We start from the raw sequence: 24,939 nt of genomic DNA on the forward strand, positions 1-24,939 counted from the left end.
GAAACCCAGGCTATTGTTAGGCCCGACCCAGACTGCGACGATTGTCTATACAGCCTGACGGCCCAAGGATAGAGAACTGGTGCTCAATTAAAACCAATGCTGCCTAAACCTAACTCGAACCCTAATTCTAACCCTAACTCTAACCTAAATCCAACCCTCAATTCCTAACCCTAACCATAACCCTAACCTTTATATTTGATGTCAGGGTTCTCCCCAGGATGAATGCAAACAGGGGGGAGGGGAGGGGAAGCGGGGAGGGGGGAGGGAACTAGGGGCGTGTTTGTTTTACGCGTAACACTAATTAATGCGTAAAATCGCCACCACACATAGACGGTTATTTTGGTTCTTGTTATATAAAATATAGCGAGTGCGGTGTACAGAAGTCTGTAGAGGAAGGTTGACTGTTGTATTGTTTACAGTGCATGCGTCGTACTGTAAAAAATTACATGCGCCGTCTTCCTGGTGAATAGTACTCTTTGACGATCGAATTCCGGCGCTCGTCAAATTATTGTTTGTGAATTTTCAACGGGGCGGAGTAATTAAACGGGGCGCAACGATTCAAACGGGGGGGAGTTTTCCAAACGGGGCGCTGGCTGCAGCCACCGTTATTGCGCAACGTGGGGAGAATCCCTGGATGTAATATTATATATATATTGATGTAAATTACATTGGTTTTATTGGGACCCACTGTTCTCATCCTTGAAACCAGCGGACCACCTTCGATACAAAAAACCTATCGCCTCTGCAGATTCTAGATGAATGACTCTGCTATATCTCAATAAAAACTATTCCATTACCACTTTGACTTGCCTGTTTTAAAGCTTCTTTAGTGATATCTCTAAACTGTTCAATTTTTACAATTATCTGAAGCTAGTATCAACACGTAAATAACGAAAGGCACTTCGTATATTTTTGGTTGCCTCTGTGATTATTTAAAACACGTCTTGATGTTGGTCTAGAATTGTTGAAAATCATTTATTCTGCAAGACCAGCACAGGTGGAAAACGGCTGTGACGTTCAGGCTATGGTTCTCCCCGCGTTTGCGGCCGCACACAAAGCATGCATCAGTGCCATGAGCACAAACTATCCTCGGCTGTAACTTATATGGGCATAAACATCCAAACTTGCCATATTAATCTATCATGAATGATATGATATATATATACATATATCCATTGTAACTTTACTACCGGATTAAACCACATTAATACTCAGGACAATAAAATCGTTCCAACCATATTATATGTGCTTTACTCAGCTCATGCCAAGCTGCTCACAGTTGGTATACGCAATACGTTTTTTTTTACTTTCTGTTTGTTCGTGGACCGCGGTTTAGTTTACGTTACAGCTGACCTCAGGGTTAAACACACATCATAATTATTTGATTATATACTCGTACTGTATACACTGCTGAGTTATCTTACGATACAAGTACTAAATGCACATTACACGTGAAATAACATTGTTACTATTTCATGTGCATTAAAATTACTTACGTATTAAGTCCTGTCATAATTTCCACTACCGGTACGCTAAACTTACTATGATCGACTATTGTCAGCTTTGCTTTTCTTTTAGTCAGGCCTTACTTGTAGTCATGTTAGGTACTGAGGCTACTCTCTTTAGAAATTAGACAGTACTGCTAGATGGGAATCTGACGTTGCTTATCTGTTGGGAAAAAACTTGGCTAGTCCTATTTAGCTTGCTGAACCGAAGCAAAAACATTTCATTATGTCAGCCGAGCGTTATGAATGTCAGTATACGCTCCTGATTAATGTACACCTAGTACTTACAATGAAATACTGAGCTAAACCTCACCATTTCAGCAGTCTTTCTTCTTTGTGGTTCGACGTGCCTTGAACATTGGCAATACGAACGATGAACAAGGCCATCGCACGTTTCCTTGCCCCACGGTGTGCCTTAAACTATGCACTGGGGTAATCCGTAGAGCTCCAAGAAAACGGTATTGCGCAGGATTAGAATATCCTTCCGCTCCGTTGTATAAACAATCCGCGCACAGCCTGGTCGGCGCTAGCCGTACATCGTGGGCACGTTCAAACAGGTGTACGCAGCTGAATGACAACTGTTCTTCAACAGTTTCAACTTCATTGTCTATGTCTACCTTCATTGCATCTTTATCAATGCGTGATTGACTGCTCATCCGTATCGTACGAAAACTGATATTAGGTCTAGAGACGACTCTGAATCGGTGTTCACATTGTACATTGTACACGCTTGGCAACAGGTAAACAAGCGAGAGCTAGTGCCTAGCCTGACGTCACACTACGTCATGCGCCAAAGTAGGTGGCGCTTTTGCGTTCCCGCAAATTCTTAACATTGTGTTCATCAAAAAATGCTTTTTTCTCATACACCCGAACAACCATTCAACCTGTAAATTTTTAGTTAGTTTGTACAAAACATAGTTAATTTGATATATGTAACTATTTTTCATCACTAAAGGAGGCCTTTAAAAATTATAAACGTTAACTCACAGTTGTTTCCTGCTTTTAAACTAGAATGTATCTCTTAATTCACGGTATAATCTGCTAATTCTCACAGCATATCAACTTTCAAATCAGCTTTACCCGCCATGTTTAGCAAGGCACGGAAAACCCGAAACGGAAAAGACTCGCTAGAAATACTACAGAAATAGTACGATGGCCTCACGGCAATTACACACCAAAGCAAGTTGAAACGATGTTCACAAATGTCTAGGCCATTTGTGAAAACCTTAGATGACATTGTTCTCGGATGGTTGGTGGTTACAGAGGACGCAGGATCATTTAATTTCGCTTGTTCGATCCATTGCGGGTATTTTAGTTCACAGTCGGAATGATAGCAAACATGGCGGGCGAATTCATAAATTGTTGTTGCATTCGTCTCAAAAAAGTCCGCTGGTAACCCGTAAGTACCCAGCGCATCGTTAGCGCACTGATGGTTATCAAGAAGGTGGACGTTTACTGATTCATTTGGTATATCACATGTGTGGTGTTCTTTGGCCGATATTGGAATATAAGGCAAACTACGTGTTTAAGCTGCAGCCAAGGTTGAAACGGTATTGTAACCCTAGCAATACCGTTTCTTGGAGCTAGGGCTATTGTAAGACTCGCTCTGATTGTCTGATTGTTTGTAAATGGCAAACGTAATTTACTAAAGTTAAATGAAGCAGGGTTTCTGAAAAACAATCTTTTAAGAAGTGCAATACCGCCGTTGTCTAAATTTTCCCCAGAAGAAACCTTGAGTATAATGTGTAATATCACAGAAAGAACCGTTAATGCATCACAACTGTTCGCTCGGCTGTTGTTACCGATATGTAACACTGTAAAACATCCTGTGGGGCTACTTTCGTAACTTTTGTTTAGATTTTATGAAGAAATGTTGTGAAAGTAGCCAATACAAATAAGTTGTAGTGAATTTTTGCCAACATAGACGAGATCACAGTTAGGTATAATATATATATGCATTTAGCTGCCGAGGTTTATCCACTTTAAACGAACCCGGATTACTGAAACAAAAGGCAATACTGTCAGCTTTCCTTGCTCTTAGGTCTTAGTAGTAATCTGTGCTCATGGGTAATTAAAGTGTAAAATAGTAAAGTTAAAGCATTGTTTACCACACAGTTTTTGTCCTCTTTTATGGATGTGGCGTTGAAATGATTGCATAGTGGTTAATGAATTTTATGGCTGTGATAAGGTATCAGATATATAAGGAGGTTTGTTATGCGATCCATTGTTTATATCACTAATCTCTTTTTTTCAGGGATTGATGACTACTGTGCCTATGGGCGCCTTGACATTGAACCAACATTGTGAGTATAAGAGTTGTAAGTTTTTCAAAAAACTTCATGTCATAGAACATTTGGCACATTTTTGAGAAAATGACCGATGTGGACATTGATCTTTATGCTGATGATGTCGGGAGATGAGTTCAGTACAGAAGATTACAATGGCGGCGCTGTCGATTTGTACGATGATGTCATAACTGCGCCATCTGGTGAGCAGGAAAATGAAGATGAATTCACAGATGCTCCGGAGATAAAGGCATCTGAACAGGCACAGGACACCCTCACCAGCCACAACCACCTACTCGGCAAGCGAGTCTCACTATTATGCGGTAACCTTACCTGGTGGACCACAGATCAAGACCTCACTGACTCTATAAATTCCATCGGTGTTCACGACATAGTTGAAATTAAGTTCTACGAAAACAGAGCCAACGGACAGTCGAAGGGGTTCGCTGTTGTGAACCCGCGTCCGACGGTTCGTCGGGATTGTTATGGAAAAAATTGTCACGAAAGGAATTGCACGGCCAGCATCTGTAGTGACGCACTGCAACAGAGCAACGCTAGCGCAGTTCGAGGCGCAGTCGCGCAAGGGCGAGCGAGCAGCCTGGTGGTCCGCCACCGACCGCAGGTAGGTGTGTGCAAGGAACGCAGATGATGGGCGCGGACGTGGGCGAGGTAACTTCATGCCGGGCCAGCGGCCGCCCGGACTGCGTGGGCGCCGAACCAAGGACCGCCCGGTCACCCAGGTCATCCCGGGGGACCTCAAGGTCACCTCAGGTCACCTCAACGGTCCCCCGCCATACGGCGGGCCGCCGCACGGCGGGCCACCGCACGGCGGGCCGCCGCGAGGGCCGCCTCCGCGCGGACCGATGCCCCCCAATCACCCCGGTCATCAAGGGGGGCCGCCCGGGCACATGGGACATCAGGGACCTCCGCCACCAGGACACATGTCGCACCAGGGTCCGCCCGGGCCAGGCCACATGCCGCAGCAGGGTCCGCCACCCGGCATGCACGGGCCGCCGCGGTCGGGACCACCACCGCCGGGCCACCCCGCGCACGTGCCGCACCACATGCGCGGTCCTCCGGGCATGGAGATCCGCGGCCCGAGGCCGGAATGGGACAGGCCGCCGATCTCGTCGCCGTACCAGCCGGGGCCGCCGCCTCCCGGTATCCACAGCGGCCCGTCGCTGCCGCCGCCTCAGATGAGAGGGCCGCCGCAGCCGCAGCACGGCGGTCCCCCTCCTCCTGGCCACTTCGGCCCTCCGGGCGTCGGTCCGCCGCCGATGCAACAGCACGGTCCGCCGGTCAGCGTTGCGCAGACCTTCCCTCTGCCACCGAACAGCCAGCATGGTCCCCCGCCCGGTGCCCCTGTCGGCCCGCCGCCCCCGCAGGGCGTCCCTCCGCCCGCTCCGCACGTGAATCCCGCTTTCTTCCCGCCTCGGGGAGGCCCGCCTCCGGGCGTGCCGGATTACTCGCGGCCGCCCGAGCGGCAGGAGCCGCCGATGTCTGAGCAGGAGTTTGAGGAGCTGATGTCGAAGAACAAGTCGGTGTCGAGCAGCGCGATTGCGCGCGCCGTCACCGACGCCAGCATGGGCGACTACGCGAGCGCCATCGAGACACTCGTCACGGCGATATCGCTCATCAAGCAGTCGAAGGTTGCCAACGACGACCGCTGCAAGATCCTTATCGGCTCGCTGCAGGACACCCTGCGCGGCATCGAGGAGAAGTCGTACGGCTCGGGCGTGAAGAGCCGCGACCGCTCCCGCGACCGTTCGCGCGACCGCGACTGGTCGTCGTCGCGGCGCGTCGAGAAGGTGGCGCGGCGCGACCGCTCGCGCAGCCGCGAGCGCGAGGATAGGGGGCGCAACCACGAGCGCGAGTACCGCGACCGATCGCGCGACCGCTACGACGACGAGCGGCGCCACCGTGAAACGCGCGAGGTTCGGGAACGCGAGCCTCACCGCGAGCGCGACCGCGAAAAGGATCGCGAGCGTGAACGCGAACGCGAGTATCGTCACACGTCGTCGTCGCGTCACTGATCGCTCGACCCTCCGCGTCCGCACGTGTGCGTGTGTGCTCCCCGTGCGTCCAGATTGCAACCGAGCGCAGGTAGATGGAGGAACTTGCGTGGAGGCTTGGCCGTCTGTTGAGTGACTGCGTCGTTTGGAAGTTGCACGCACTTTTGTCGAGAGGCCCTGCTCTTATTTTTCCTTCTCCGTGGAGTTTTCGTTAGTTATTCTGTTTTTGGAGAGAAGGGAATTTTGGAATTCGGTATATGATAATGCGTATTCGCTACGTTTCACAATGCGTTGTGTGTGTATTTGGTTTATTCTAAGGCATTGTAAGAGTTATGTGTAATGATCATTGTAGAATTCTATACTATACGTATTAGTTTGTGTAACCAGTTTAAGCTTGTACGTGTTTCAAAAATTTCAAGGTAGATTTTGCTCCTGAAGTATAAATTGTATAATGGGGATTTCTGATTATAATAAGAGTTTATGATTAGCCTTCACGACTCCTGTTAAATTAACCATCCTCATAACTTAAGTACAGCTTAACATAGCAATTGTGTAAGAAATTCTGCGTAAACCTTGCTTCGTAAATGAGTTTGTCACATGTTTTTTTCTTAAATACTGTTTTAACTTAGATTTTGAGGAGTCATGTAACAAATTGTGTTTGATTTCTATCCATCTCAGTTCTGTTATACGACTCAGTTATCATGATCACTCATAGTGAAGGGTGTAGAAGGTAAAAAAAAATATATTTTACAATTATCTCTGTAGCCATTTATGTAATCTTGTGTAGGTATGACTCTACAAATGTAGTTTAAACCAAAGAGTGTAATTGACTAGTTGCATTCCATTGTTGTTCTTACATAGTGGTTCTCAGTCGCGTGAAGGACTTGACTTTTCTGTTTGGACACTGAACATACTAGTGTCCGTTGTTAGAAACTGCTCGGCGACGTGTCAACGTCATCCCACGCGTCACGGAAACAGGAAACATGCTACTGAGGAGGAGGAGGAGAGTTGGAGCACTTGGAGGAATCGTGGTAGCACTATCAACGCCCCCGACGAAGAACAGACGTTCCTGCACTGTCAAACAACTATTGCCGGGAGAGACGACTGTTCCAGCTGTCGATGACGTTGGGATTTGTGACGCATGCCTATTGTTTTACGATTTTATCCCCCTTCCCCCCAGCCACGTGTGTGAATGAACTGATCAAGTATCTGTGGCAGCATACTGGGAAATAGTAGAGCGAGAAGGACTAAGGTGCCCTTATGTTAAAGGGGAGTAACCTATAGGGCAATTGGGAGAAAATTGATTAAGCCAAGCAGGTTTTTAGTGTGATGACACATGTATGCATACTAGATACTTGATGATTTTATCCACAGAATGCAAATAAACGTGTAGGTGTTTGTGTTACAATTGCTTTAGTGATTGAAGTGTATTATGAAACTGCTTGACTGTTTATCTTTGATTGTATCTGGTATCATACGCTGGACATTGTTTAATCATTAAATATCAAATTTAGCATCAAAATAGAATGTAAACAAAACTTACAGGTGTTTTTTCTACTTGAATTTGTTACTGTAATCTCTTCAGTAGTTAATGCCTTTACCTTTATGTCCTCGTATCGATTGGTGTGAATATATTAGTTATAGTTATCATCAGCATATATATATGATTCACCTCCTATTAGGAAAGTGTTATATGTGTACTATGGTGGTCGGAGATACAACAGTAAGAGGTGAGCAAATCCTTTTGCGTTTTGTGCAGCAAATATCTGTAGTGACTAACCGTACGGTTTACTCTCGGCACTGCTCTCCTTAACGAGATTGCTAGAAAGATCTCATCCTCTCACATAATTTGTTGATTTATGTTTGTGTTACGGAGCGGGTGGCCCGCGCGTATCATGTGCAGAGTAGCACGCATGTGTTTGTACCGTGACTGTTGAGTTAGGCGATGCATGCTGAAATTCGCACACTAAAAGCTGCGCGTAAACGATGAACTGGCCTGCTGCAAGGCAGGGGCTGAGGCTGCGTCAGTTTATTGTCTGTATTCGATAGAGCTGTTTGAGTACGTACGTGCATTCTCTAGTACGTTGGTTGGTAGCTGATTTTGGGACCATAAACCTGGCAATTGTGCATTGCAAGACACTCGGCTGAATTAAAATCTCTTTCTAGTTCGCTCGCAATGACAATTTAGCTGTTAGCTGTTAGTGTTAATTGAGGTGTATGTGAGCAATGTAACTTGCCATCGCACACATTTCTATGCATACATCACCGGTCTGTGATGCTGCGTGCACTGCTTTGTGCATTGTAGACGTGCAATATCCGTTGTTTACAGAAATGCAGAACTTCGTGACTGCTTTCTACATCTACTACCTTAAATATCATTCAATTTCATTCGGGGTTTGAGATGTTTACCCTTTGACATTTCGTTTTTGTTTTCTTGTAATGTAGAACTGGGGTTCTTGTCAGTTACAGCAAAGCCTTATGACTTCACTGGGAAATATTAGAATATTATTTAAAAAAAATCATGCACTTCGGGAGAGACATACTGTAAAAATGTACAATCTGTAAATATTTCCTACGTTATTTTATACTGTCATAATTTAAGGTTGCTCCATGTTGTTTTGAAACTGTTGAAAACTTTCAACCTAACATACCATGGTGTCAACCAATAGGGGGGTGATTTTAATAGGTTAGGCTTTTACATGCTGTATTGCTACAGCAGCTGTCTGTAAGTCGTTAATTTCATGCCCGGTGCCTTTCTTTTCATTATGATTGAGGTGTTACCACTCATCGGCTATGGTTTTCTATTTGTTAGTGGGGCACACTAGAGTTAAAACAGTGTAATGCTGAGGAAATGATTACTTAAAATTATGAGAATATAAATTGGTAAATTATGAAATATGACGATTATGTCAGAAAATGCTCCAAATGCTACGAATTGTACTTACAGTGGCATACTTATATGTTGCATATCGGCAACTGTCTAATGTGTGCAGAGATTACTTGTAAGCATAAAGTTAACATGCAGGATGTAGTTTGTAACTGTCCTCTCTATAGGGAAAGGTAAGGCAAAACCTTATCATTTCAAGACTAATGTTAATTGGTAGGGTTAAACACAAAGACTGCCTTGTTGGTCAAATTGATTGGCAACCAAATGATTATACAAAATTAATAGATTTTATATTTTTCATGTGGTTTTTTTGTAGTGAAACTTTTAGTTACTGATCGATGAATTTATTCATTGGAATTCATTCATTGAAGGTAATTGTCCAATGTTAGCAAAAATGTCTCAATATAACTTTTATTCAAGAAAAATTTGTTCGTACAAACAAAAAGTGGCTGTAGACACATGGCATTTTAGAAGCTTTAGTGTTGTATAACTTTTAGGAATTCCAATTTGGTAAATAGCATGGAATCGTAATGTTGGAAAGGTAAAATAACGACGTCTTGGCTTTTTACACATAATTAATGCTATTGTTAGCAAATATCATTTTTCCTTTGGAGCGATCTGTAATCATGATTCATCAATCGTATGATTCATGAATTGATTAATCATTGATCAATTCAATTGATTCATGAACCTACGTATGTAAGTGTTTGTGCTGGCTGGCACTAGTGCATGAGATTTCTTGTGTACGACCTGAGAGGTAGTTTAAAACAAGCGTGTAAGCTGGTTTGGACGTGAAATTATGCTCTGGGTAGGAATAGGTTGTGATAGTGCATGAGCACGAAATTAGGCTTTTAATGATAAGAAATGATGACAGTGATAAACTGTGTGCATAGCTAAACTGTTAAGTCCATTTTAAATTTTATTCTGATCACAAATTATGATAGCTTATCGAGTTTAAATGCGTATCCTATGGTTGGGCTGGCTTACCCTATATATTTTTTTAAGTTATGTGAGATAAAGTTGATGTAGCTTGATTCAGCTGCCCTGAATGTGGTGAGTGCGTCTGTACGTGCGTGATAACGTGGTCTGACATTTGTGAGAATCGGCGCGTTTGTAGCAAAACGACTAGCATGCTTACGTATGTATGATCTCGTCGGGGTGTTGTACATTTCGTGTTGTCTCTCGTGTTGTGAGTGGGTGGTATCACTACTTCACGTGTACAATTTATTTATTTTCTGTTAGCGTACTTAATTAAATATAATGCTTTGAGCATGCACGACTCATTTAGCAAAGAAGGCATTTTTCGTTCAATGTAATAGCTGACTATAAATAGGGCCACCAGTTATGTATAAGCAGGCCACACACGTGTGTAACTTCTAAGAAGCCATTAATTCTAGGCGAAAGCTTTTGTAACTTGAAAAATATTTTTTATTAGGCCATATATATATATATTTTGTTGGATTTAGTGGGATATTTGCGTCCTAGGTGTGGGGTGAGTGCATGCTGTGTGTATATATATCTGCTGCATGTGTTTATTAAGTACTCTGTGTTGTGTTTAACACCCGGTTATGTTGTTATGTGCGGGTGTCACTGACACGTTGCCCGCCCACGACTTCACATGGTACGTACGGGCTTTCAGTACTAATTTTATGTCATCTATAGCCCTATACACACCACTTTAAGAAATATATATATATAATTATGTATATTATATATATATCAAGAGCGTATTAAGAAGACATTCTTAATACGCTCTTGTATTATGCATATATACATAATTATATACTATTATTTATGAAGACAAAAGGTGTATACACATATGCAACAAAGAAGTGCATGCAGTGTACGATTTGTACTTCATATTTATTCCCAAACATTTAGTTTTATATGTGTGCTCTGGTGAGCCTGATGCAAAACAAAACGTCTATTTTTCTAGTCGTAGTCATATATTAGTTTATCCAATTAGATTTATTTTTACACGGAGGTCGCACCTCATTTGAGTTTCAATCACTGATAACTCGTAGATTGCATAGCTGATTCTGTGAATGGTATCAGTAGTGTGCTGTGCATTTTTCTCTCGTGGTTTGAGTTCTCGGCTGCGTTTCATACGGTTGCTCTGTGAAAGACTTGAACCAGTTACACAATATCTGGTCCGTCGCTAAGTGGAGGCACGACCAACTCGCGCTTTACCCATCTGTATAGAAATAAGAAAAACAGAGACTCTCCTACATACGAACATTCGTGTTGCGAACTTTCGATGATACGAACAATTTGCCCTGAAGTCAATATTGGTGAATAAAAAGACACAATCGCCCCCCTGATTTTGACTCGCCAACTCCTGTGTTCACGTATATGTTTACACTATGTACACTTCTAGGTTACTCGATGTTCACACGTACATATACTACACTCCTGTACAATACTGTATACGTACTTACGAACAAAATAATGGAGTTACGAACGACCGCTCGGAACCGAACCTGTTCGTAAGTCGGGGAGTCTCTATACAGTAAATGACACGGGAGCACTATGGGTTCTAGCGCGTGTAATGGGCTAAATAAATGGGCTAATTTAAGAGATGCGTATACGTGTATCACCATTATCCAGCGTGTGGTGGTGAGCTAAGTTTGCTGTGTCGGACACAATGTGTGGCTCTTTTGAAGCAAGTTTATGAATTTCGTGGACTGACTGATAGCTTTGTATCTAAGTCCGTTCTTAGTACTCTGCGGCAATCCAGCGGCATATACTCTTTCTTAGTCTTCACTCCGAATTCTGCGGCTGCGTGTACCCTTATGTCACATTAATACTCAATACAGTATAACAGCTACGTGTATGGCTGGCTGTGTGCATATCTGGAAGGGAGCGGAGGGTCGGCATTATGTAAATGTCTAAAAGTGCTTACAAATTATGCTTACACGTTTAGTTAGAAGTTTTCATCCACAGTGAAGGCTGTGTTGGCTTCCTTGTCTGATCGTTGTGTTCGTCATTAAATGTATTAATTAATTAAAATTCCCACAGTCTGATTCTTCATAAACGATAACGGTAATCGTAAGTAGCAAATTGAAAATGTTATAACATTCCTTTAAAATTTTATTAATGTAAGATGCATCGGTTTGCGAGGTTACATGTGCAGCATGCCGATTTTGTACATATTTTCTTGTCAGATAACTGTTGCAGTGTTAGAATTTTTAACTAAACACAGCTACCGAAATAACTAGCAGCAACTATTAGAAATACTCTGATGCACAAGGTTTTGAAGTGACACTGACTTTCGTAATTATCGGGAATTAGAACGACATTGTAGTTCATGACCTGTTCATGACATTTAATTTATTTTTTTACCAATGAACATTCGCGAAAATTATTTTTTCAAACATTTTTGTAACTTTTGCGTGGCATTGAGATGGACATTGCAGATTATTTATCACCACATAGGCATGGCTGATCCGTTGTTTAGTGTTATGTCTCACTTGGGTATGTAACAAAATGAGAAGATTGTTGTGGATACAATCGGGGTTACCCTGTTTTTGTTAATCTCATGCCTTGTTTTTAATAACAGCAACTCTAATTGTAGCTGTTCGCTTTAACAAAAGTAAAAATTATTATGCGGCAATCAATAAATTTATGAACTGTATAACATTACTCATGTAATACACTGGATCTGAGGTCATCCGCTAGATATACTTCTAATAAGAATTTCTTTATCGCTTCCCCGGTTGCATATTTAAGACGTGTTGGTTTTGTGTGCGTAAGAGTGAGCAAGTATCGTCGTTTTTGGAAAACGTTTTTCGCTGTGGCAGCAGTAACTAAGGTGTGCATGTTTGCTTCTGCAGCCTGAGATAACTGTAAGACTAAACGTCTATGTACAATACGTGTATTCGCTACAGGTCTCCCAATACGTGCCTTTGGAGCTGCTTTGCATTTCTTGGAGCTTCTGCTTCGTGCAGTGGCATGTCACTTCTCCTTCCGAAAACACTGTGACGGTTTGGTTCGACTTTCGTTCTAAGCGTGAAATCGTTTCACGTGTCCATGCAGATCTAGGGGGAGATGGCGTTACATACGCTCCTAGATGTGACATCTGTTGTCGGCCTCTCGCTCGCCACTTGCCTATAAGAGAACCATGAGCCACTTGATATCCGACAGTGACGACTCGAACGGCAGCCTGCCGTCGCTACCGCGCGATGCTGCCGAATGCCGGCAGGGGGCGCTGGCTGCCGATGACTCGTCCTCATCAGAAGAAGAGCAGCTGACTCTTGCGCAGCGGCTGCGGCTGAAATGCGACGGGAAGCTGCCGTCGAGCGACTCGACGCTCGCGCGGCGACGAGATTTCGAGCAATTACGGCGCCCTCTAGTGTCGAAGACCCCGTCGGCTAACCCTCCATGTGTAATCGGTGACGGTGCGTGGGGCGTGGCGATTAGTGACGAGGGGAGCGCGCTACGTACCGGCGCGTCCGATTTACCAAATTTACCCGGCTCACGAAGCGTGACTGGTTCTTCGTCGTGCGACAGCCAGGAGACGTGCGCCGTCCCTTTGTCCCAGGGAAGCGAGGGTTCTATCACGGCAACGCAAGGTGGAGCAGCGAAGCGCAAGCGACGGAGCCCAGAAGAGGTTGCGGAGGCGAAGCGGCTTGCGCAGGTATTACGACGCCGGTTTGTCGTTTGCACGTGAGAAAAAGTCTGCGCTTTACTTTGGTCGTGATTTGCTTCATACCAATTTTTTGCATGGTAGCTCTACCTGTACATGTAGCTCTTCGTCAAGGTGTGCAGATGCAGATCGAAGGTGTACGTAGATAGAGATATTTGCATATTCACATGGTAACAGTAGTTTGTGACTAGTGCAGGTTGCGTCGTGTTTGTTTGTCACGCAGCACGTACGATTTAATTGCTGGCTCCCAATTTTTTTCATAGATTAAGAAGCAGCAGAGAGAGGCCGAGGTACAGTCTAGGAAGGAGGCTAAGGAGAGGGAGAAGGCATTGCAACATCATAAGAAAGTGGCAGAATGCAACTCCAAGAAAGCCATGGCACCTGGAGAATGTCTCAAGGTGATAATAATTTCACTACGTGGTTGTAAATCGTCAATAACCAGGATGAAATAACGTGTTGTGTTCTGTATTGTACTGCAGTTGCGCAGCACTTCACATGTAACTGCACACGCAATAGCACATGTACATACTACGGTTTGAACGTAGGTATCGTTGTTAGTGACGGTAATTCTGTGAGGGAAGTAATGTCGGTCTGTGATGCAATTTGCAATTTTCAGCACGTGACAGCGATACTGGATGCGTCCATGTTGGAAGGTGATGCAGGCGGCTTCATCTTGCAAGGTCTTCGCGATTGTGAGATCAGATACAGGATTGAGTCACAGACGGTTCCACTCTGCGTCACCTGGGTGCGTGACGTGTGGGAACATCAAGTTGGGGACGATTTGCAGGTATGCGTGTACATAATAGTACGTGATTCGTGTAATATATGCCAAGTGACAAGTGCACATGTGTGGGGGGTACATGATTTAAAAAGCTGTAGAGTCAGTTCAGCATGCTGTGAATTACAAAAAATATCTTTTTGTTATGGTGTTGGAGTGTAGTATCGTTTATGCAGTTCTTATTGCTTTTCTACATTGTGATTTTATTCATTTATTTGGGTACAGCTCAATAAGCATGGTTCTGAAGACAGGCAGCGAGAGGCGTTGGTAGAAATTCGTCTGACAAAATTTCTGGATTTGGTCGTTGAGACAACGGCGGTGAGTTTTATTAGCTGTTTGTTAGATTTTACGGTGCATTTACGGGCATGTTCTTTCTAATGGCACTAGAAAAGGTGTTGCGATGATTGCGTTTTTAATACGTGTACACATCACCGATTGCCGTGGGCACAAGAGTGCGCAAGAGTCGTTAGTAGCTGCCTATTGTTTCAAGTTAGGCGGGTTATGGATTCGTTTTGCTGGCAACAGAATGGAGAATCGTGTCGTACGTTTTAGTCTATCTCTGGATTGCGGGTGTATACGATGAAACTATTTCGCACGATGCTAGGCGAATGTACTGTGTATGATTTGAGCTTAGGTTGGTTGAGTTACGCGTAGTAAATCGTAGGTATTCTAAGGCTAGTAAATGACGAATTTCCTTTGTTTATTGAAGTCACACTCCTTCCCTATTATCTACTTCTGATATATATAAAACAATACTGCCTCTATTGGACCTTCTTAACTACGATCTCTAGATTATACCTAGACCTAGCTCTACATCTAAAGATTCATCCTACCTTCCCTGTCCTATAGATGCCAATGTACCGTTTCTCAGTCTGGAAACATTAATAGCATCGAATGCTTATTAACTATCTGTAATTTATGTGTGTGTTCAGGTTAACTCTGGAACAGCAGGAGAAGGCCTGAGCTTGGGAGACCATATGACTAAAATATCTGATGTGCTGCATGAGATGACGGTTACGTTCTTTGTGGTTGGCCTAAAGAAATATTTCCGGTAATATGCCTATAATAGATGGCCTATATAACATAGTTTACCAGAGGAAGTGAATACCTGTCTCTGAAAGCTTGCACAATGATTAAAAAGACTCGACCTGGTGTTGCCACTAAATATTAGCCACTGTAATTTTACAATTAACTTATGAAACTTATCCCAGGGAGCAGAAGACGAAGCAACAGAGAGGACACAAGTTGGCAGTATTGAAGTCAGCAGGCCATGATATTGACCAGAAGAAGAGGAAAAAAGGTGGTAATATGTTGCCATCAGTTACCGAGACTGGTGTAGAGGGGGTGAGTTGCCTTAACAAAGATGTCCAGTTATTGATATAGGAATTTTTTTGCTTTCAATTACTTATTAATTTTTGAAATCATTAGTGGGTGCAATAATGTTATGATGTAAGTTTGACAATGTATTCCTTGTTAGAAAATATTTGCTTTTTGTCACTAATACAATGATTATGATGTAAAGTATGTATTTATTTGGGCTTTTCTCTGATGGTAGGCATTGGTGGCAGCTCAGATACAAAACAACTGTAATTTCCGCATGGTTGAAACGCCATTAGAGGTTGCCAACCTGATTGCAACGTTCACTAAAGCTATTGCAGAAGCTCCATTCAAGTAAGCGACCGTGAAAAATATCTTGTATGCAATCAACCTCACTATGTGATAGATTATGAAGTTATTTCCTGTATGAATAGAAAAATTCGTTTTTAAATGGTATAGTAGTGTCATTACCAAGAAGATAATGCATTGCAACAGTTTTCTACATATTTATGTTCGTTAGCTAAGTCTAATGCTACCGTGAGTTTTAACATCAATCTTCATTTATGTAACTTGTGCAGAATGCATCGTAATATCTGCTTGTGCTTGCTTGTGATTTAATAATTTCAACACTTGATGTAAAATCAGTCTTTATTGCGCAGAAGAGAGAAGAGCCATACAGGGTTTGCTTTCGATGCACGGAGTGAATCACAGGGAGGTGTCAAGGTCACAAAGGATGGCAAGGGATTGCAGAGAGTGTGGCTACAACAATTCCAGCAGTTTCGCAAAGTCAGCCACCAGGTTGCAGCAGCTGTCCACACTGTGTATCCTTCCCCACAGCAGCTACTGAAGGTGAGGTTGCATTGGTAAAGATTGTCTGTCCAGTTATCGTGGTACTTACCTCTGTATCCACTTATTTAGTATTTTTATGAATCGAAATAATATGGACTAGGGTAAAAGATAGACCAGGAAATATCATGTGATAGCTATATTAGTTTTGAAAATTTCCTTGCATAAAGGTATAATATGATCCTGCATTTGTTTATTGATACAAGTGAACTGTAGCCCCGTGATTTTTTAGGCTTACAAGTGTTGCAGCTCAGAAAACGAGGCCCAGGAATTGCTAAAAGACATCATTGTAAGTACTGTACTAGGGCATTAAAATGATGCTAAAAAAATAAGAACCGATACCACCGGTGTGTAAACTATCAGGTTGTAGTATAACGTAATGTTCTTTTTTAGATTCGACGTGGAGCAGGGGTAATAGCAACTTCACGTAGAGTAGGGCCTGAACTCTCCAAGGAGATGTATAGGTTTTTCACCGCACGAGACGGACACATGCCTACCAAGCGCTGACACCGGAATTTGTGATGTAATTGCTGTAATACTTCAATATATGCATTCTTTTCAACCCAAGAGAAGTCTTATGCATGTATCAGTTATAAGGATAGCAAGATATGAGCTCAAACCTAACAGGCCATTCATCGTTTACATAACGGATACAGTGAAGTAATAGATTGAGTGTACTTATTTTTTTACATTTATATGACAATAAAAAGAAAAAAGAAAACATACATTTTGTTGTTTACCAGCATTGTAATATTGGAACTATTCAACAATAATTTTCTGTACATTAATATTCTCATACCACTTCTGTACACGGAAAGTCTTGGACGAGTTAAATTACTGGGCACTGAGGATAATGAAAAACTAACATCAAGCATGTAAATGGCAGGAGCTGCAACCATACGAAATTGTGGAGACATAGCTTGCATGCATATGCAAGAGCAGCAAAACAGATGTCACATCATGGAAGCCAGTCTCCAGTATCTGTCACACTTATAGCAAGATATCAAAAATCATTGTCAAGGCAAAATATAAATAGATTCTATAGAATTTGTCAAAGCCTATTATCAATGTTCAAGATGCTAAGTGCTAGCAGTAGTGATTGTATTACCAATACTACTGGTAATGAACTCTGCAACTTCTGTTTGCTTTAAAACATGTTGAGCAATATTTGTTTGCATCGGAGAACATAGTTCAGCATTCATAACAACGTCACTGCTGCTCTCTGACGGATCAATAATCACTTCATGACCAGTAGCAGTGGCATCGCCAGTAGTGGCTGTTTCAGGGTCAGTTATGATGAATATTTGATCATCTTGCATCTGGCTGCCTTCGGATGTTGATGCAGTTGCTACTTCGCTCCCATTGGCAGTCTGGAAAGTACGCAGAATTGACCAATATTATTATTTCACACACTAACGTAATTTTATAATCATTTACCAATCATCACTTACCAATCACAGGCATTATATACAGGTATACATATGCAACACCGAGTTCGCCACTCTGATGGAGATCTTTGCGTCAGCAGCAGTTGTATTTACGGTTAAGCCCCCCCCCCAAGGATGCTATTCCTCGTGGACCTTGGGAGTCTCATGTCTGGAGTCTAACTTCAGGAGGTGGTCATACCTGTATGATGTAGTGTTGTGTGTCAGCGACCATCGATGAGAACTCGGCCAGCACAGTTGCCATGGCTTCAGCATCCATGTTCTGCTGGTCACAGGCGATCAGATCCACACCTTCAGTTTGCAACTGCTCTGCACTGTAGCATGGCACTAAAAACACAAGGTCACGGTCCATCGCAGTGCTACCAGTGGACTAACCCCCATACTGTAGCATTTACTGTGAACGCAGATGCGGGGCCTCAGGGTTACTGAAACGGAGATAGGCACCGCCCTATGCACCATATAGGCGCGGGAAAGATTTAACTTTAACTTAATGGTCCATCGCAGAGTTAGCATAGATTATTCGGCAACTATCCTGCAGATATAGATAGCGTTTTATGTACTACAGCAGACGTCCCAAGTCTCCCGGTCTCACCGGGAGACTCCCGGTATGACACGCTGCTCCCGGTGCCCCGGAATGAGGTCAGAAGCTCCCGGTTTGTAACATTTTTCAGCCATATGAAAATTTACATCAGTAAATCAGTAAATTACTAAATTTGCCGTTCTTGTTGATGTACTTTGATTCCAGCAAACAATAAAAGGCGATGAAACGATGATTTTACATGTATACTTTATAAAAAAAATGGTGGTGTGCCGCGACAAACACATCGCAGCCCGCCACAACTTTTTTCCTGTTTTTGCGCACTGCGAAAAAATGGCGATGGACCTGGCTCCCTTTCTTGGATTGTTGGGCCAATGCTGGCTCCCTTTCTTGGACTTTCCCAACTTGGGACCTCTGACTACAGTACCGTAACAGCGTTTTACTATAATGCTTGTATGCCCAGTTTGCATGTTGTTATACGGTAACAGTGTTTTAGTACCTTTGGCACGTAAATGTCTGTTGAGGCTTCCATGTTCAGTAAAACAACGTCCACAATATTTGCACGGAAATGGCTTCTCACCTGGAAAGACACCCACCGTACTTATTAAATACTTAATTACTCATGGAATCTCATACTGCTACATATGAAGAGAGATCCAAACACCATTATTTTTTAAACACTTAAGATCATTTACATCTACATAGAGATGCTGCAGAGAAACGAGAGATAATGTTTGCTAGTAGGAATCTATGCTCGTGCGATGCCAATTTATCTGAATGAAATATATGTGAAAAAAGCGGCTGACCAGTGTGACTGCGCGTGTGCCGCTCCAGCGAAGCCTTCTCGCGGAAGCGTCTGCCACAGTGCGGACACACGTACGGAAACACGTCCACGTGTGTGCGCAGGTGGACCTTCAACGCTGACTGTAAGAAACGCAGCAGTGGCAAGAGGTGTATGTAATATACAGCATGCCATTCATCGCAAACTTGCTCATGTTTGTTATTGTGTATTTCTCTGCCTTTCATTTGCACTGAATGATGTTCAGGATTTATACGGTAAACATTCACTGTTTTTTCATATGATCTGAACTGCGACATCGATGGATAAACGACATTAGATTAGTCAGGGACGTGTGCACATTAAATGTACACGTGTAACTTTTCATTTAATGAATTATCATCCATCCATCGATCTGTGTTCGACAGAGAGTAAGCAGTTCGTGCCACTTCCATCAGACTCGATGAACTGAAATGCAATCTGCCCCCTCCCCAAGTGTGGCGGTCACCCGACGCCGGCAACCGACAGCAAAATAACTCACGTTGCACTTGAACTTCTTGCCGCAGTGGGTGCAGTCGTACGGCCTGCACTCGGTGTGCACGCGCAGGTGCTCGCGCACGTGGTTGATGCGCTTGTACAGCTTGCCGCACTCGCCGCACTTGTAGTGCCGCGCGTCCGAATGCATGACGAGATGCTTCTTGAGGCTGTCGCGCGCGACGAAGCGCTTGCCACAGACGCCGCAGAGATGCGGCTTCTCTCCTGCAACGACGAAACGAACGAAAAGTGCGAATAACAAATAATAATAGTAAAAATTTAATTAAAATCAAATTAATAATACGTGACGTAATAAATCTACGGTCTTATGTCCCACCATGGGACCAAGAAGATAAGTAAAGTAAGTAAAACGTGAAGGGAGAAAAATGGACGCTGGTTTTTTAGAGTTTTCGATAGAAGTCGTTCGTTTTACCGTATAGTTGGCGTCGCAGCGCTGTCACAGCACTGCTTACCTGAATGTCTCTTGAGATGCATACGCAGGTAGCTTCGCCCCCGAAACACCCTTCCACAGATCCCACACTTGTGTGTTGCCTTGAAGCCACTGTTTGAGGCAAGACTGTTGTCTTGCTTCTCTAAAAGCGACGGAGAATCATGATCAAGCTGCCGCAGCTGTTCCGCGGCCTTTTCTGCTACCAGGTCCTCCTGGCGTTCTTCTATATGCTCTAATCTTGATCCTATTGCACCGGCTGGAGGAGAAATATTTATCATATCAGTACACATCATACTGGTCACCAGTACTCACACGTCGTGATAGTCTGATTTCTTGAAATCAACATGCCAAATTAGAGAGTCACTTTGGGTTCCCCAACTGTCATTGGAATTGTATAAATTATCCAGTATTGGGAATAAAGCAGGCATACATGCTTATTACTTTATTGGTTGTGCATTATATTTCCTCTCTAGGCTATGTTTATTAATGTAACCCTAACATAGACGTGTGTAAAAACACAAGGCACTACTGCAATGTGCTGGTGGCAAGAACTGCAATAGCATAATTTATCCAGCATGGGTGCAACACACACCTTGCAGTGATTTCTCCAGTTTGGTGGTAACCTTAGCATTGATGAGTGTTCTGCCATGTCTTGCAATCATGTGTGCAGCTAACAAGTCTTGAGTAGTGGTGATAAAATGGCACTGACCGCAATGACACGTTCTGTTCCCTATGTGCAACTTTAGATGACTCTTTAGTTGCACTTCATCTGTCTGTATTTCATTGCAAGCCCAGCACTATTGGATATCAATAAACATACATGCATACATATCTGTAAAGAGCATTTAATTAATTTGTAACTTTGTAAGAGATTTTCAATTAAGAGTTACTCAATCATGTACGCTACGTGGGTAAACACATTTGGTGTTTACACTGTTCTACGCTCTACAACAATTTATAAGTGCTCGATGTACTTGGGCTAATTTTAAGTAGCAGGGATCACAAACCTTTAATAGATTGTGTTCTTCTTCAGTTTGTTCGACAGTTTCCATCAGTATCACTCCGGGACCAGACTCAACAGCAGCGTCTTCATAATCAATCTCATCTGGACATTCCACTTCCACGACTCCATCCTCCGTAGAGTGCAGAACCGGCGCCGACGCAGGATTCTGTTCATTCTGGGAGTTAGACTGGACTCCGGCGGAGACGCTGTGGTCCGGTGCCGACGGCCACACCGCACTGACCACCGAGTCGCCGTCAGCTTCAGTCGCTTCAAGATCCCGGTAGTGTCGCTCTTCTTCCGCGTCGCCGCTCACGTTCTCCGTCGCCAGCACCTCCATCTTGATGTTCCGCTTCACGTCTCTCTGCCGAGCGAGAAGAGACGAGACGCGTTAGTGATTTTCGACCGCTCTCTTCGCTTTCTGGACATTTTTTAGGTTTTTTCTCGAATACCTACGTGCGTCGAGGACTTCCTTTGGCGCTACTGCTACCTACGTGCTTTCCTGCATCGAGTTTCCATTTCACTGTGTACCCACTTTCCCAGAGTACCCTACGACCACTCGTTGGTCGCACGACTGTTTTCACAAGCTAACCTACCTTGGGCACGACTAACATGTGGTCGGGTCCATCAGACGTGTCATATTCGCTCCTGATGGGCAGGCGCTTGCCATAGCGCGGTAGCTCTCCGTCTGCTTTCACCGTGCACACGACCTGAGACTTCATGTGCCGCGTGAGCGCACCGCTCTCACTAAAACTGCGCCCACACAGCTTGCACACAAACGGCCGTTCACCTGAGATGACGCAACATTAAGAGATTAATTCCAGTTGTTTTGCCATTACAACATTTATTATTTATATATATATATATATATATATATTTCAATACAATATTGTATACAGACAACAGATACAGGTTGCATGCAACAGCACATGAAACCAAGATATTGCCTATACTGGTTGCTGAGATATGACATGCTCTGTCTGAACAGCTATGCTAGCTGCTATTTTCAAACCTGTGTGTCTTCTCATATGTCTTTTCAGTGAGCCCTTGAGCTTGAACTGGAATGGACAGCCAGGATGGATGCATGGATACTCATAGACATCTAGGTGCACTTTGCTGTGAGCCTTCAGCGTTTGTAGCTTGAAATTAAAAAAAGAAAGAAAATGCATGTAGTATACAACAGCGATACAATAGTGATGGAGATAAAAGGTAGCATTTAAATGAGGTATAACCTACAATACCCAATAAACCTACTTTTCCAAATGTCTGTCCGCACGTCTGGCAAGCATAGCTGCGTTCGTCAGGAATGCATGGATCGATTAGCCCTTCTGCTTCTTTACAGGAATCATTCAGTTGCTCTCCATCCGTCGGCTGGTTGCTGGTAATGTAAACGAGTTTAAAATGTTTTAAAATATTTCACTAGGCATTACTTACTTACTTATCCTCTTCACTCTCAGTGGAGCATAAGGCCTACTGACTAGGCATAACAATTACATTTTAAATAACAATGATAGTAAAGCATTTGGAAATTTTAGATATTTTAGAATATTTCTCAAAGCATAACGATTCAATAAGCAAATTTTCACAAATGATAATAATACTGCATAGAAGCTATTTTCATGTGTAAGCGTAAAAGTCAGCGTAACCTTAAATGTTTGTTCAAATGTTAACAGTAAGTTTTAACTATACCTAGAAGTGGGTTTATCCACCTGACAAACTTTAAGATGTTCCTGGAGCTCAGCTGAATCATGAAACTTTGTCGTACATCGAATGCATTCGAAGTACAGCCACTTATTACTTGCACTAGGCTCCGTTCCTTGAGCATTGTTGCTTGCTTCTGCTGGTGAGGAAGACTTTTAAATATATTAAACGTACTATGCTGCACAAACTTAATGCAGTTATTAGTACCATTGCCAGCTATAAACAAAGACTGAAACCTTCAAGTCATATGAACAGAATATCCTGAGAGGATTAGAAATCTTCTTGCTGCACGTATTGTTTACAATATGGATCACTTCTAACTAAAACAGGAGTACGTTGCATACCTGAACAAAGTTTACTACCAGCAGCTTGGCTAGCATCGGCATCATTTCTCAGCCCTTCCTGTTCCTCAGTAATGAATCCGTATGGAGTATCTGCACTAGGGGGCGCCAGCAGCAATGGGATGACCACATCTTGTAGTTTACCGGAGGGCGTGAGCAGAAGTTTGCCTGCAGCAATTAAAATACTTACATCTCAACAATTTAATAATTAAAAAAACTATTTATAGTTAATGAATAAATTACCCACAATTAGTACTCCTGCGTGTATTACTCTTATGTGCTCCCGACCTTGATTACAGGTTCAACATTAGATTTGCTGGTGAAGGTGCATATATATGTATGAGAAAAGCACATCTGTCGAGTAATAACTCACATTCATCGACGGTGATCTTGTGGTGAAAGTAGTCTTCAAGGTTAGTGAAGGTGATGTCGCACTTTGAGCAGTGGAATGTGTCCACGCTTGCTGTCGGTAAGCCATAAGCTGCAGAGTTATTCCCTGAAAGTAAGCACTCTAAAAATTAGTCACTGAGTCATTGAAAGAATAACTGAGCAGCAACAGCACTAGTGCTGTTCCTAGATTACTGTAGAACGTTTGTACTTGTACTTGTAGGCAAAGGCTGTCAAAGTACATCATGTATTGTAAAATAGAATGCATGCCTACTTTTTTTTCATAGAACCGAGCAGCTCCCATGGTTTTACTGAGCATTACTGCACGAATTAATTATAGTCTATAGAACTTGTGGATGAGGTTGGGACGATCATAACCAACTAACCATATAACAATACACAACTTCACAAGTATGAACTTATTAGAATGTTGTTGATTGATATTGTTTCAAGACTGTTGTTAGTGGGGCTCTCACTCTCAGTCTCAGTGAATTTGAATAGATCTTTACTAAGGCTGAGAGGGTCTATGTCCCCCAGGGTACTGCCGGAACGTACCCTGGTACTATCTAATATGCCAGACCGTACCTCGCCTACTTCACTAACGAGTCTAGGGAGTCGCTAGCTCTAGTAACTATAGCCCGCGTGCAGTTGCCGTGACAACTGCGGCAACTGTACGCAGGCTATAGTTACTAGAGCTAGGGAGTCGCCTATGCCCACTCCCTAACCATAACCCTAACCATAACCCTAACCATATCAGATACGTTCCGGTATACCGGACCGTACCCAGGCCCAGGGTACGTTTACGGTTCAGGTAGTAACTGTAAGTTAACCCACTGGCAGCAAGAACCAGTCCGCTGCAGCTACAGCACACACACGGCCATTGTCTATATATAACATCATGGTGCCTAACTCGCCGCCGCAGTTTCCACAACTCACCATTTTAAATCAGTTACAACTCCGGTGTTCCTGCAGGTGAGGCCACTTTCCAACTATCGTTGGAATCGCGGAAGACTGCTTAACAATCTACACCCGCCAATTTTGACAATCGGCCCGCCACAATGCGCTCAAATCACAGAAATTCCTCAAATATACATGCGAAATGATCCTTCGCATGCTACATCTGAAGGCGGCGGCAAGCCCAATCGCTGGCGGCTGCGCTGATTGGCTGCAGCAAGCATGTCTATGCACGCCATAATGAAATCAACCGCCACTTCGCCCAGTTATAGATGAACCCGCATCCCGCTAGGCAATACAGATCGACGAGCGTACAGCGAGACAGGGGGTCCGTCTAACATGACTCACCCGCAATGTCAACAAAAGTAGTTTCGCAGCCTGTCTGCACATTAAACTTACTGCAGCCAATCAGCGCAGCCGCCAGCGATTGGGCTTGCCGCCGCCTTCAGATGTAGCATGCGAAGGATCATTTCGCATGTATATTTGAGGAATTTCTGTGATTTGAACGCATTGTGGCGGGCCGATTGTCAAAAAT

General features: G+C 43.4%; 2 protein-coding genes and 1 pseudogene across 7 annotated transcripts in view; 2 read left to right on the top strand and 1 right to left on the bottom strand.

Moving 5' to 3' along the window:
- The window catches only part of LOC106805422 (crossover junction endonuclease EME1-like), a 32,923-nt gene extending 15,923 nt beyond the window's left edge, over positions 1–17,000 (top strand). For 3 of the 6 annotated variants that reach the window (XM_014806995.1, XM_014806994.1, XM_014806993.1), the window contains exons 3-13: positions 3,760–3,823; positions 12,577–13,325; positions 13,598–13,732; positions 13,951–14,121; positions 14,338–14,430; positions 15,045–15,163; positions 15,324–15,456; positions 15,668–15,783; positions 16,089–16,278; positions 16,508–16,564; positions 16,669–17,000. In XM_014806995.1, the coding sequence (XP_014662481.1) occupies positions 12,810–13,325; positions 13,598–13,732; positions 13,951–14,121; positions 14,338–14,430; positions 15,045–15,163; positions 15,324–15,456; positions 15,668–15,783; positions 16,089–16,278; positions 16,508–16,564; positions 16,669–16,782 (1,644 nt within the window). In that variant the 5' untranslated portion in view covers positions 3,760–3,823; positions 12,577–12,809 and the 3' untranslated portion in view covers positions 16,783–17,000. The remainder of the gene's footprint in view (positions 1–3,759; positions 3,824–12,576; positions 13,326–13,597; positions 13,733–13,950; positions 14,122–14,337; positions 14,431–15,044; positions 15,164–15,323; positions 15,457–15,667; positions 15,784–16,088; positions 16,279–16,507; positions 16,565–16,668) is intronic. The other 3 variants (XM_014806992.1, XM_014806997.1, XM_014806998.1) reach the window with 2 other exon arrangements.
- Positions 3,863–7,359, top strand: LOC106805413 (annotated as a pseudogene).
- Positions 17,001–17,002: 2 nt separating the features above from the next.
- Positions 17,003–23,769, bottom strand: LOC106805414 (transcription factor E4F1-like). Its single transcript, XM_014806986.1, has 15 exons — positions 23,763–23,769; positions 23,437–23,559; positions 23,067–23,231; positions 22,711–22,858; positions 22,276–22,399; positions 22,034–22,160; positions 21,618–21,811; positions 21,029–21,385; positions 20,614–20,818; positions 20,044–20,277; positions 19,578–19,795; positions 19,065–19,182; positions 18,758–18,838; positions 17,902–18,047; positions 17,003–17,645 (listed from the first exon to the last, which is right to left on the bottom strand). Exons 1-15 carry the CDS (start codon positions 23,767–23,769, stop codon positions 17,355–17,357), a joined length of 2,538 nt encoding a protein of 845 aa, XP_014662472.1. The 3' UTR covers positions 17,003–17,354.
- Between the last annotated feature and the right edge of the window lie 1,170 nt (positions 23,770–24,939).

The sequence above is a fragment of the Priapulus caudatus genome, unplaced genomic scaffold, assembly GCF_000485595.1.
Source record: "Priapulus caudatus unplaced genomic scaffold, Priapulus_caudatus-5.0.1 Scaffold113, whole genome shotgun sequence".
NCBI classification, from domain to species: domain Eukaryota; kingdom Metazoa; phylum Priapulida; class Priapulimorpha; order Priapulimorphida; family Priapulidae; genus Priapulus; species Priapulus caudatus.

Bases quoted from the DNA above. Each gene is read 5' to 3' on its own strand.
- LOC106805414 (XM_014806986.1), bottom strand. The intron at 23,232-23,436 runs GTGAGTTATTAC...TAATTGCTGCAG, and splicing joins CAAGATCACCGTCGATGAAT to GCAAACTTCTGCTCACGCCC. The intron at 22,161-22,275 runs GTAGGTTTATTG...TTTAATTTCAAG, and splicing joins GCGGACAGACATTTGGAAAA to CTACAAACGCTGAAGGCTCA.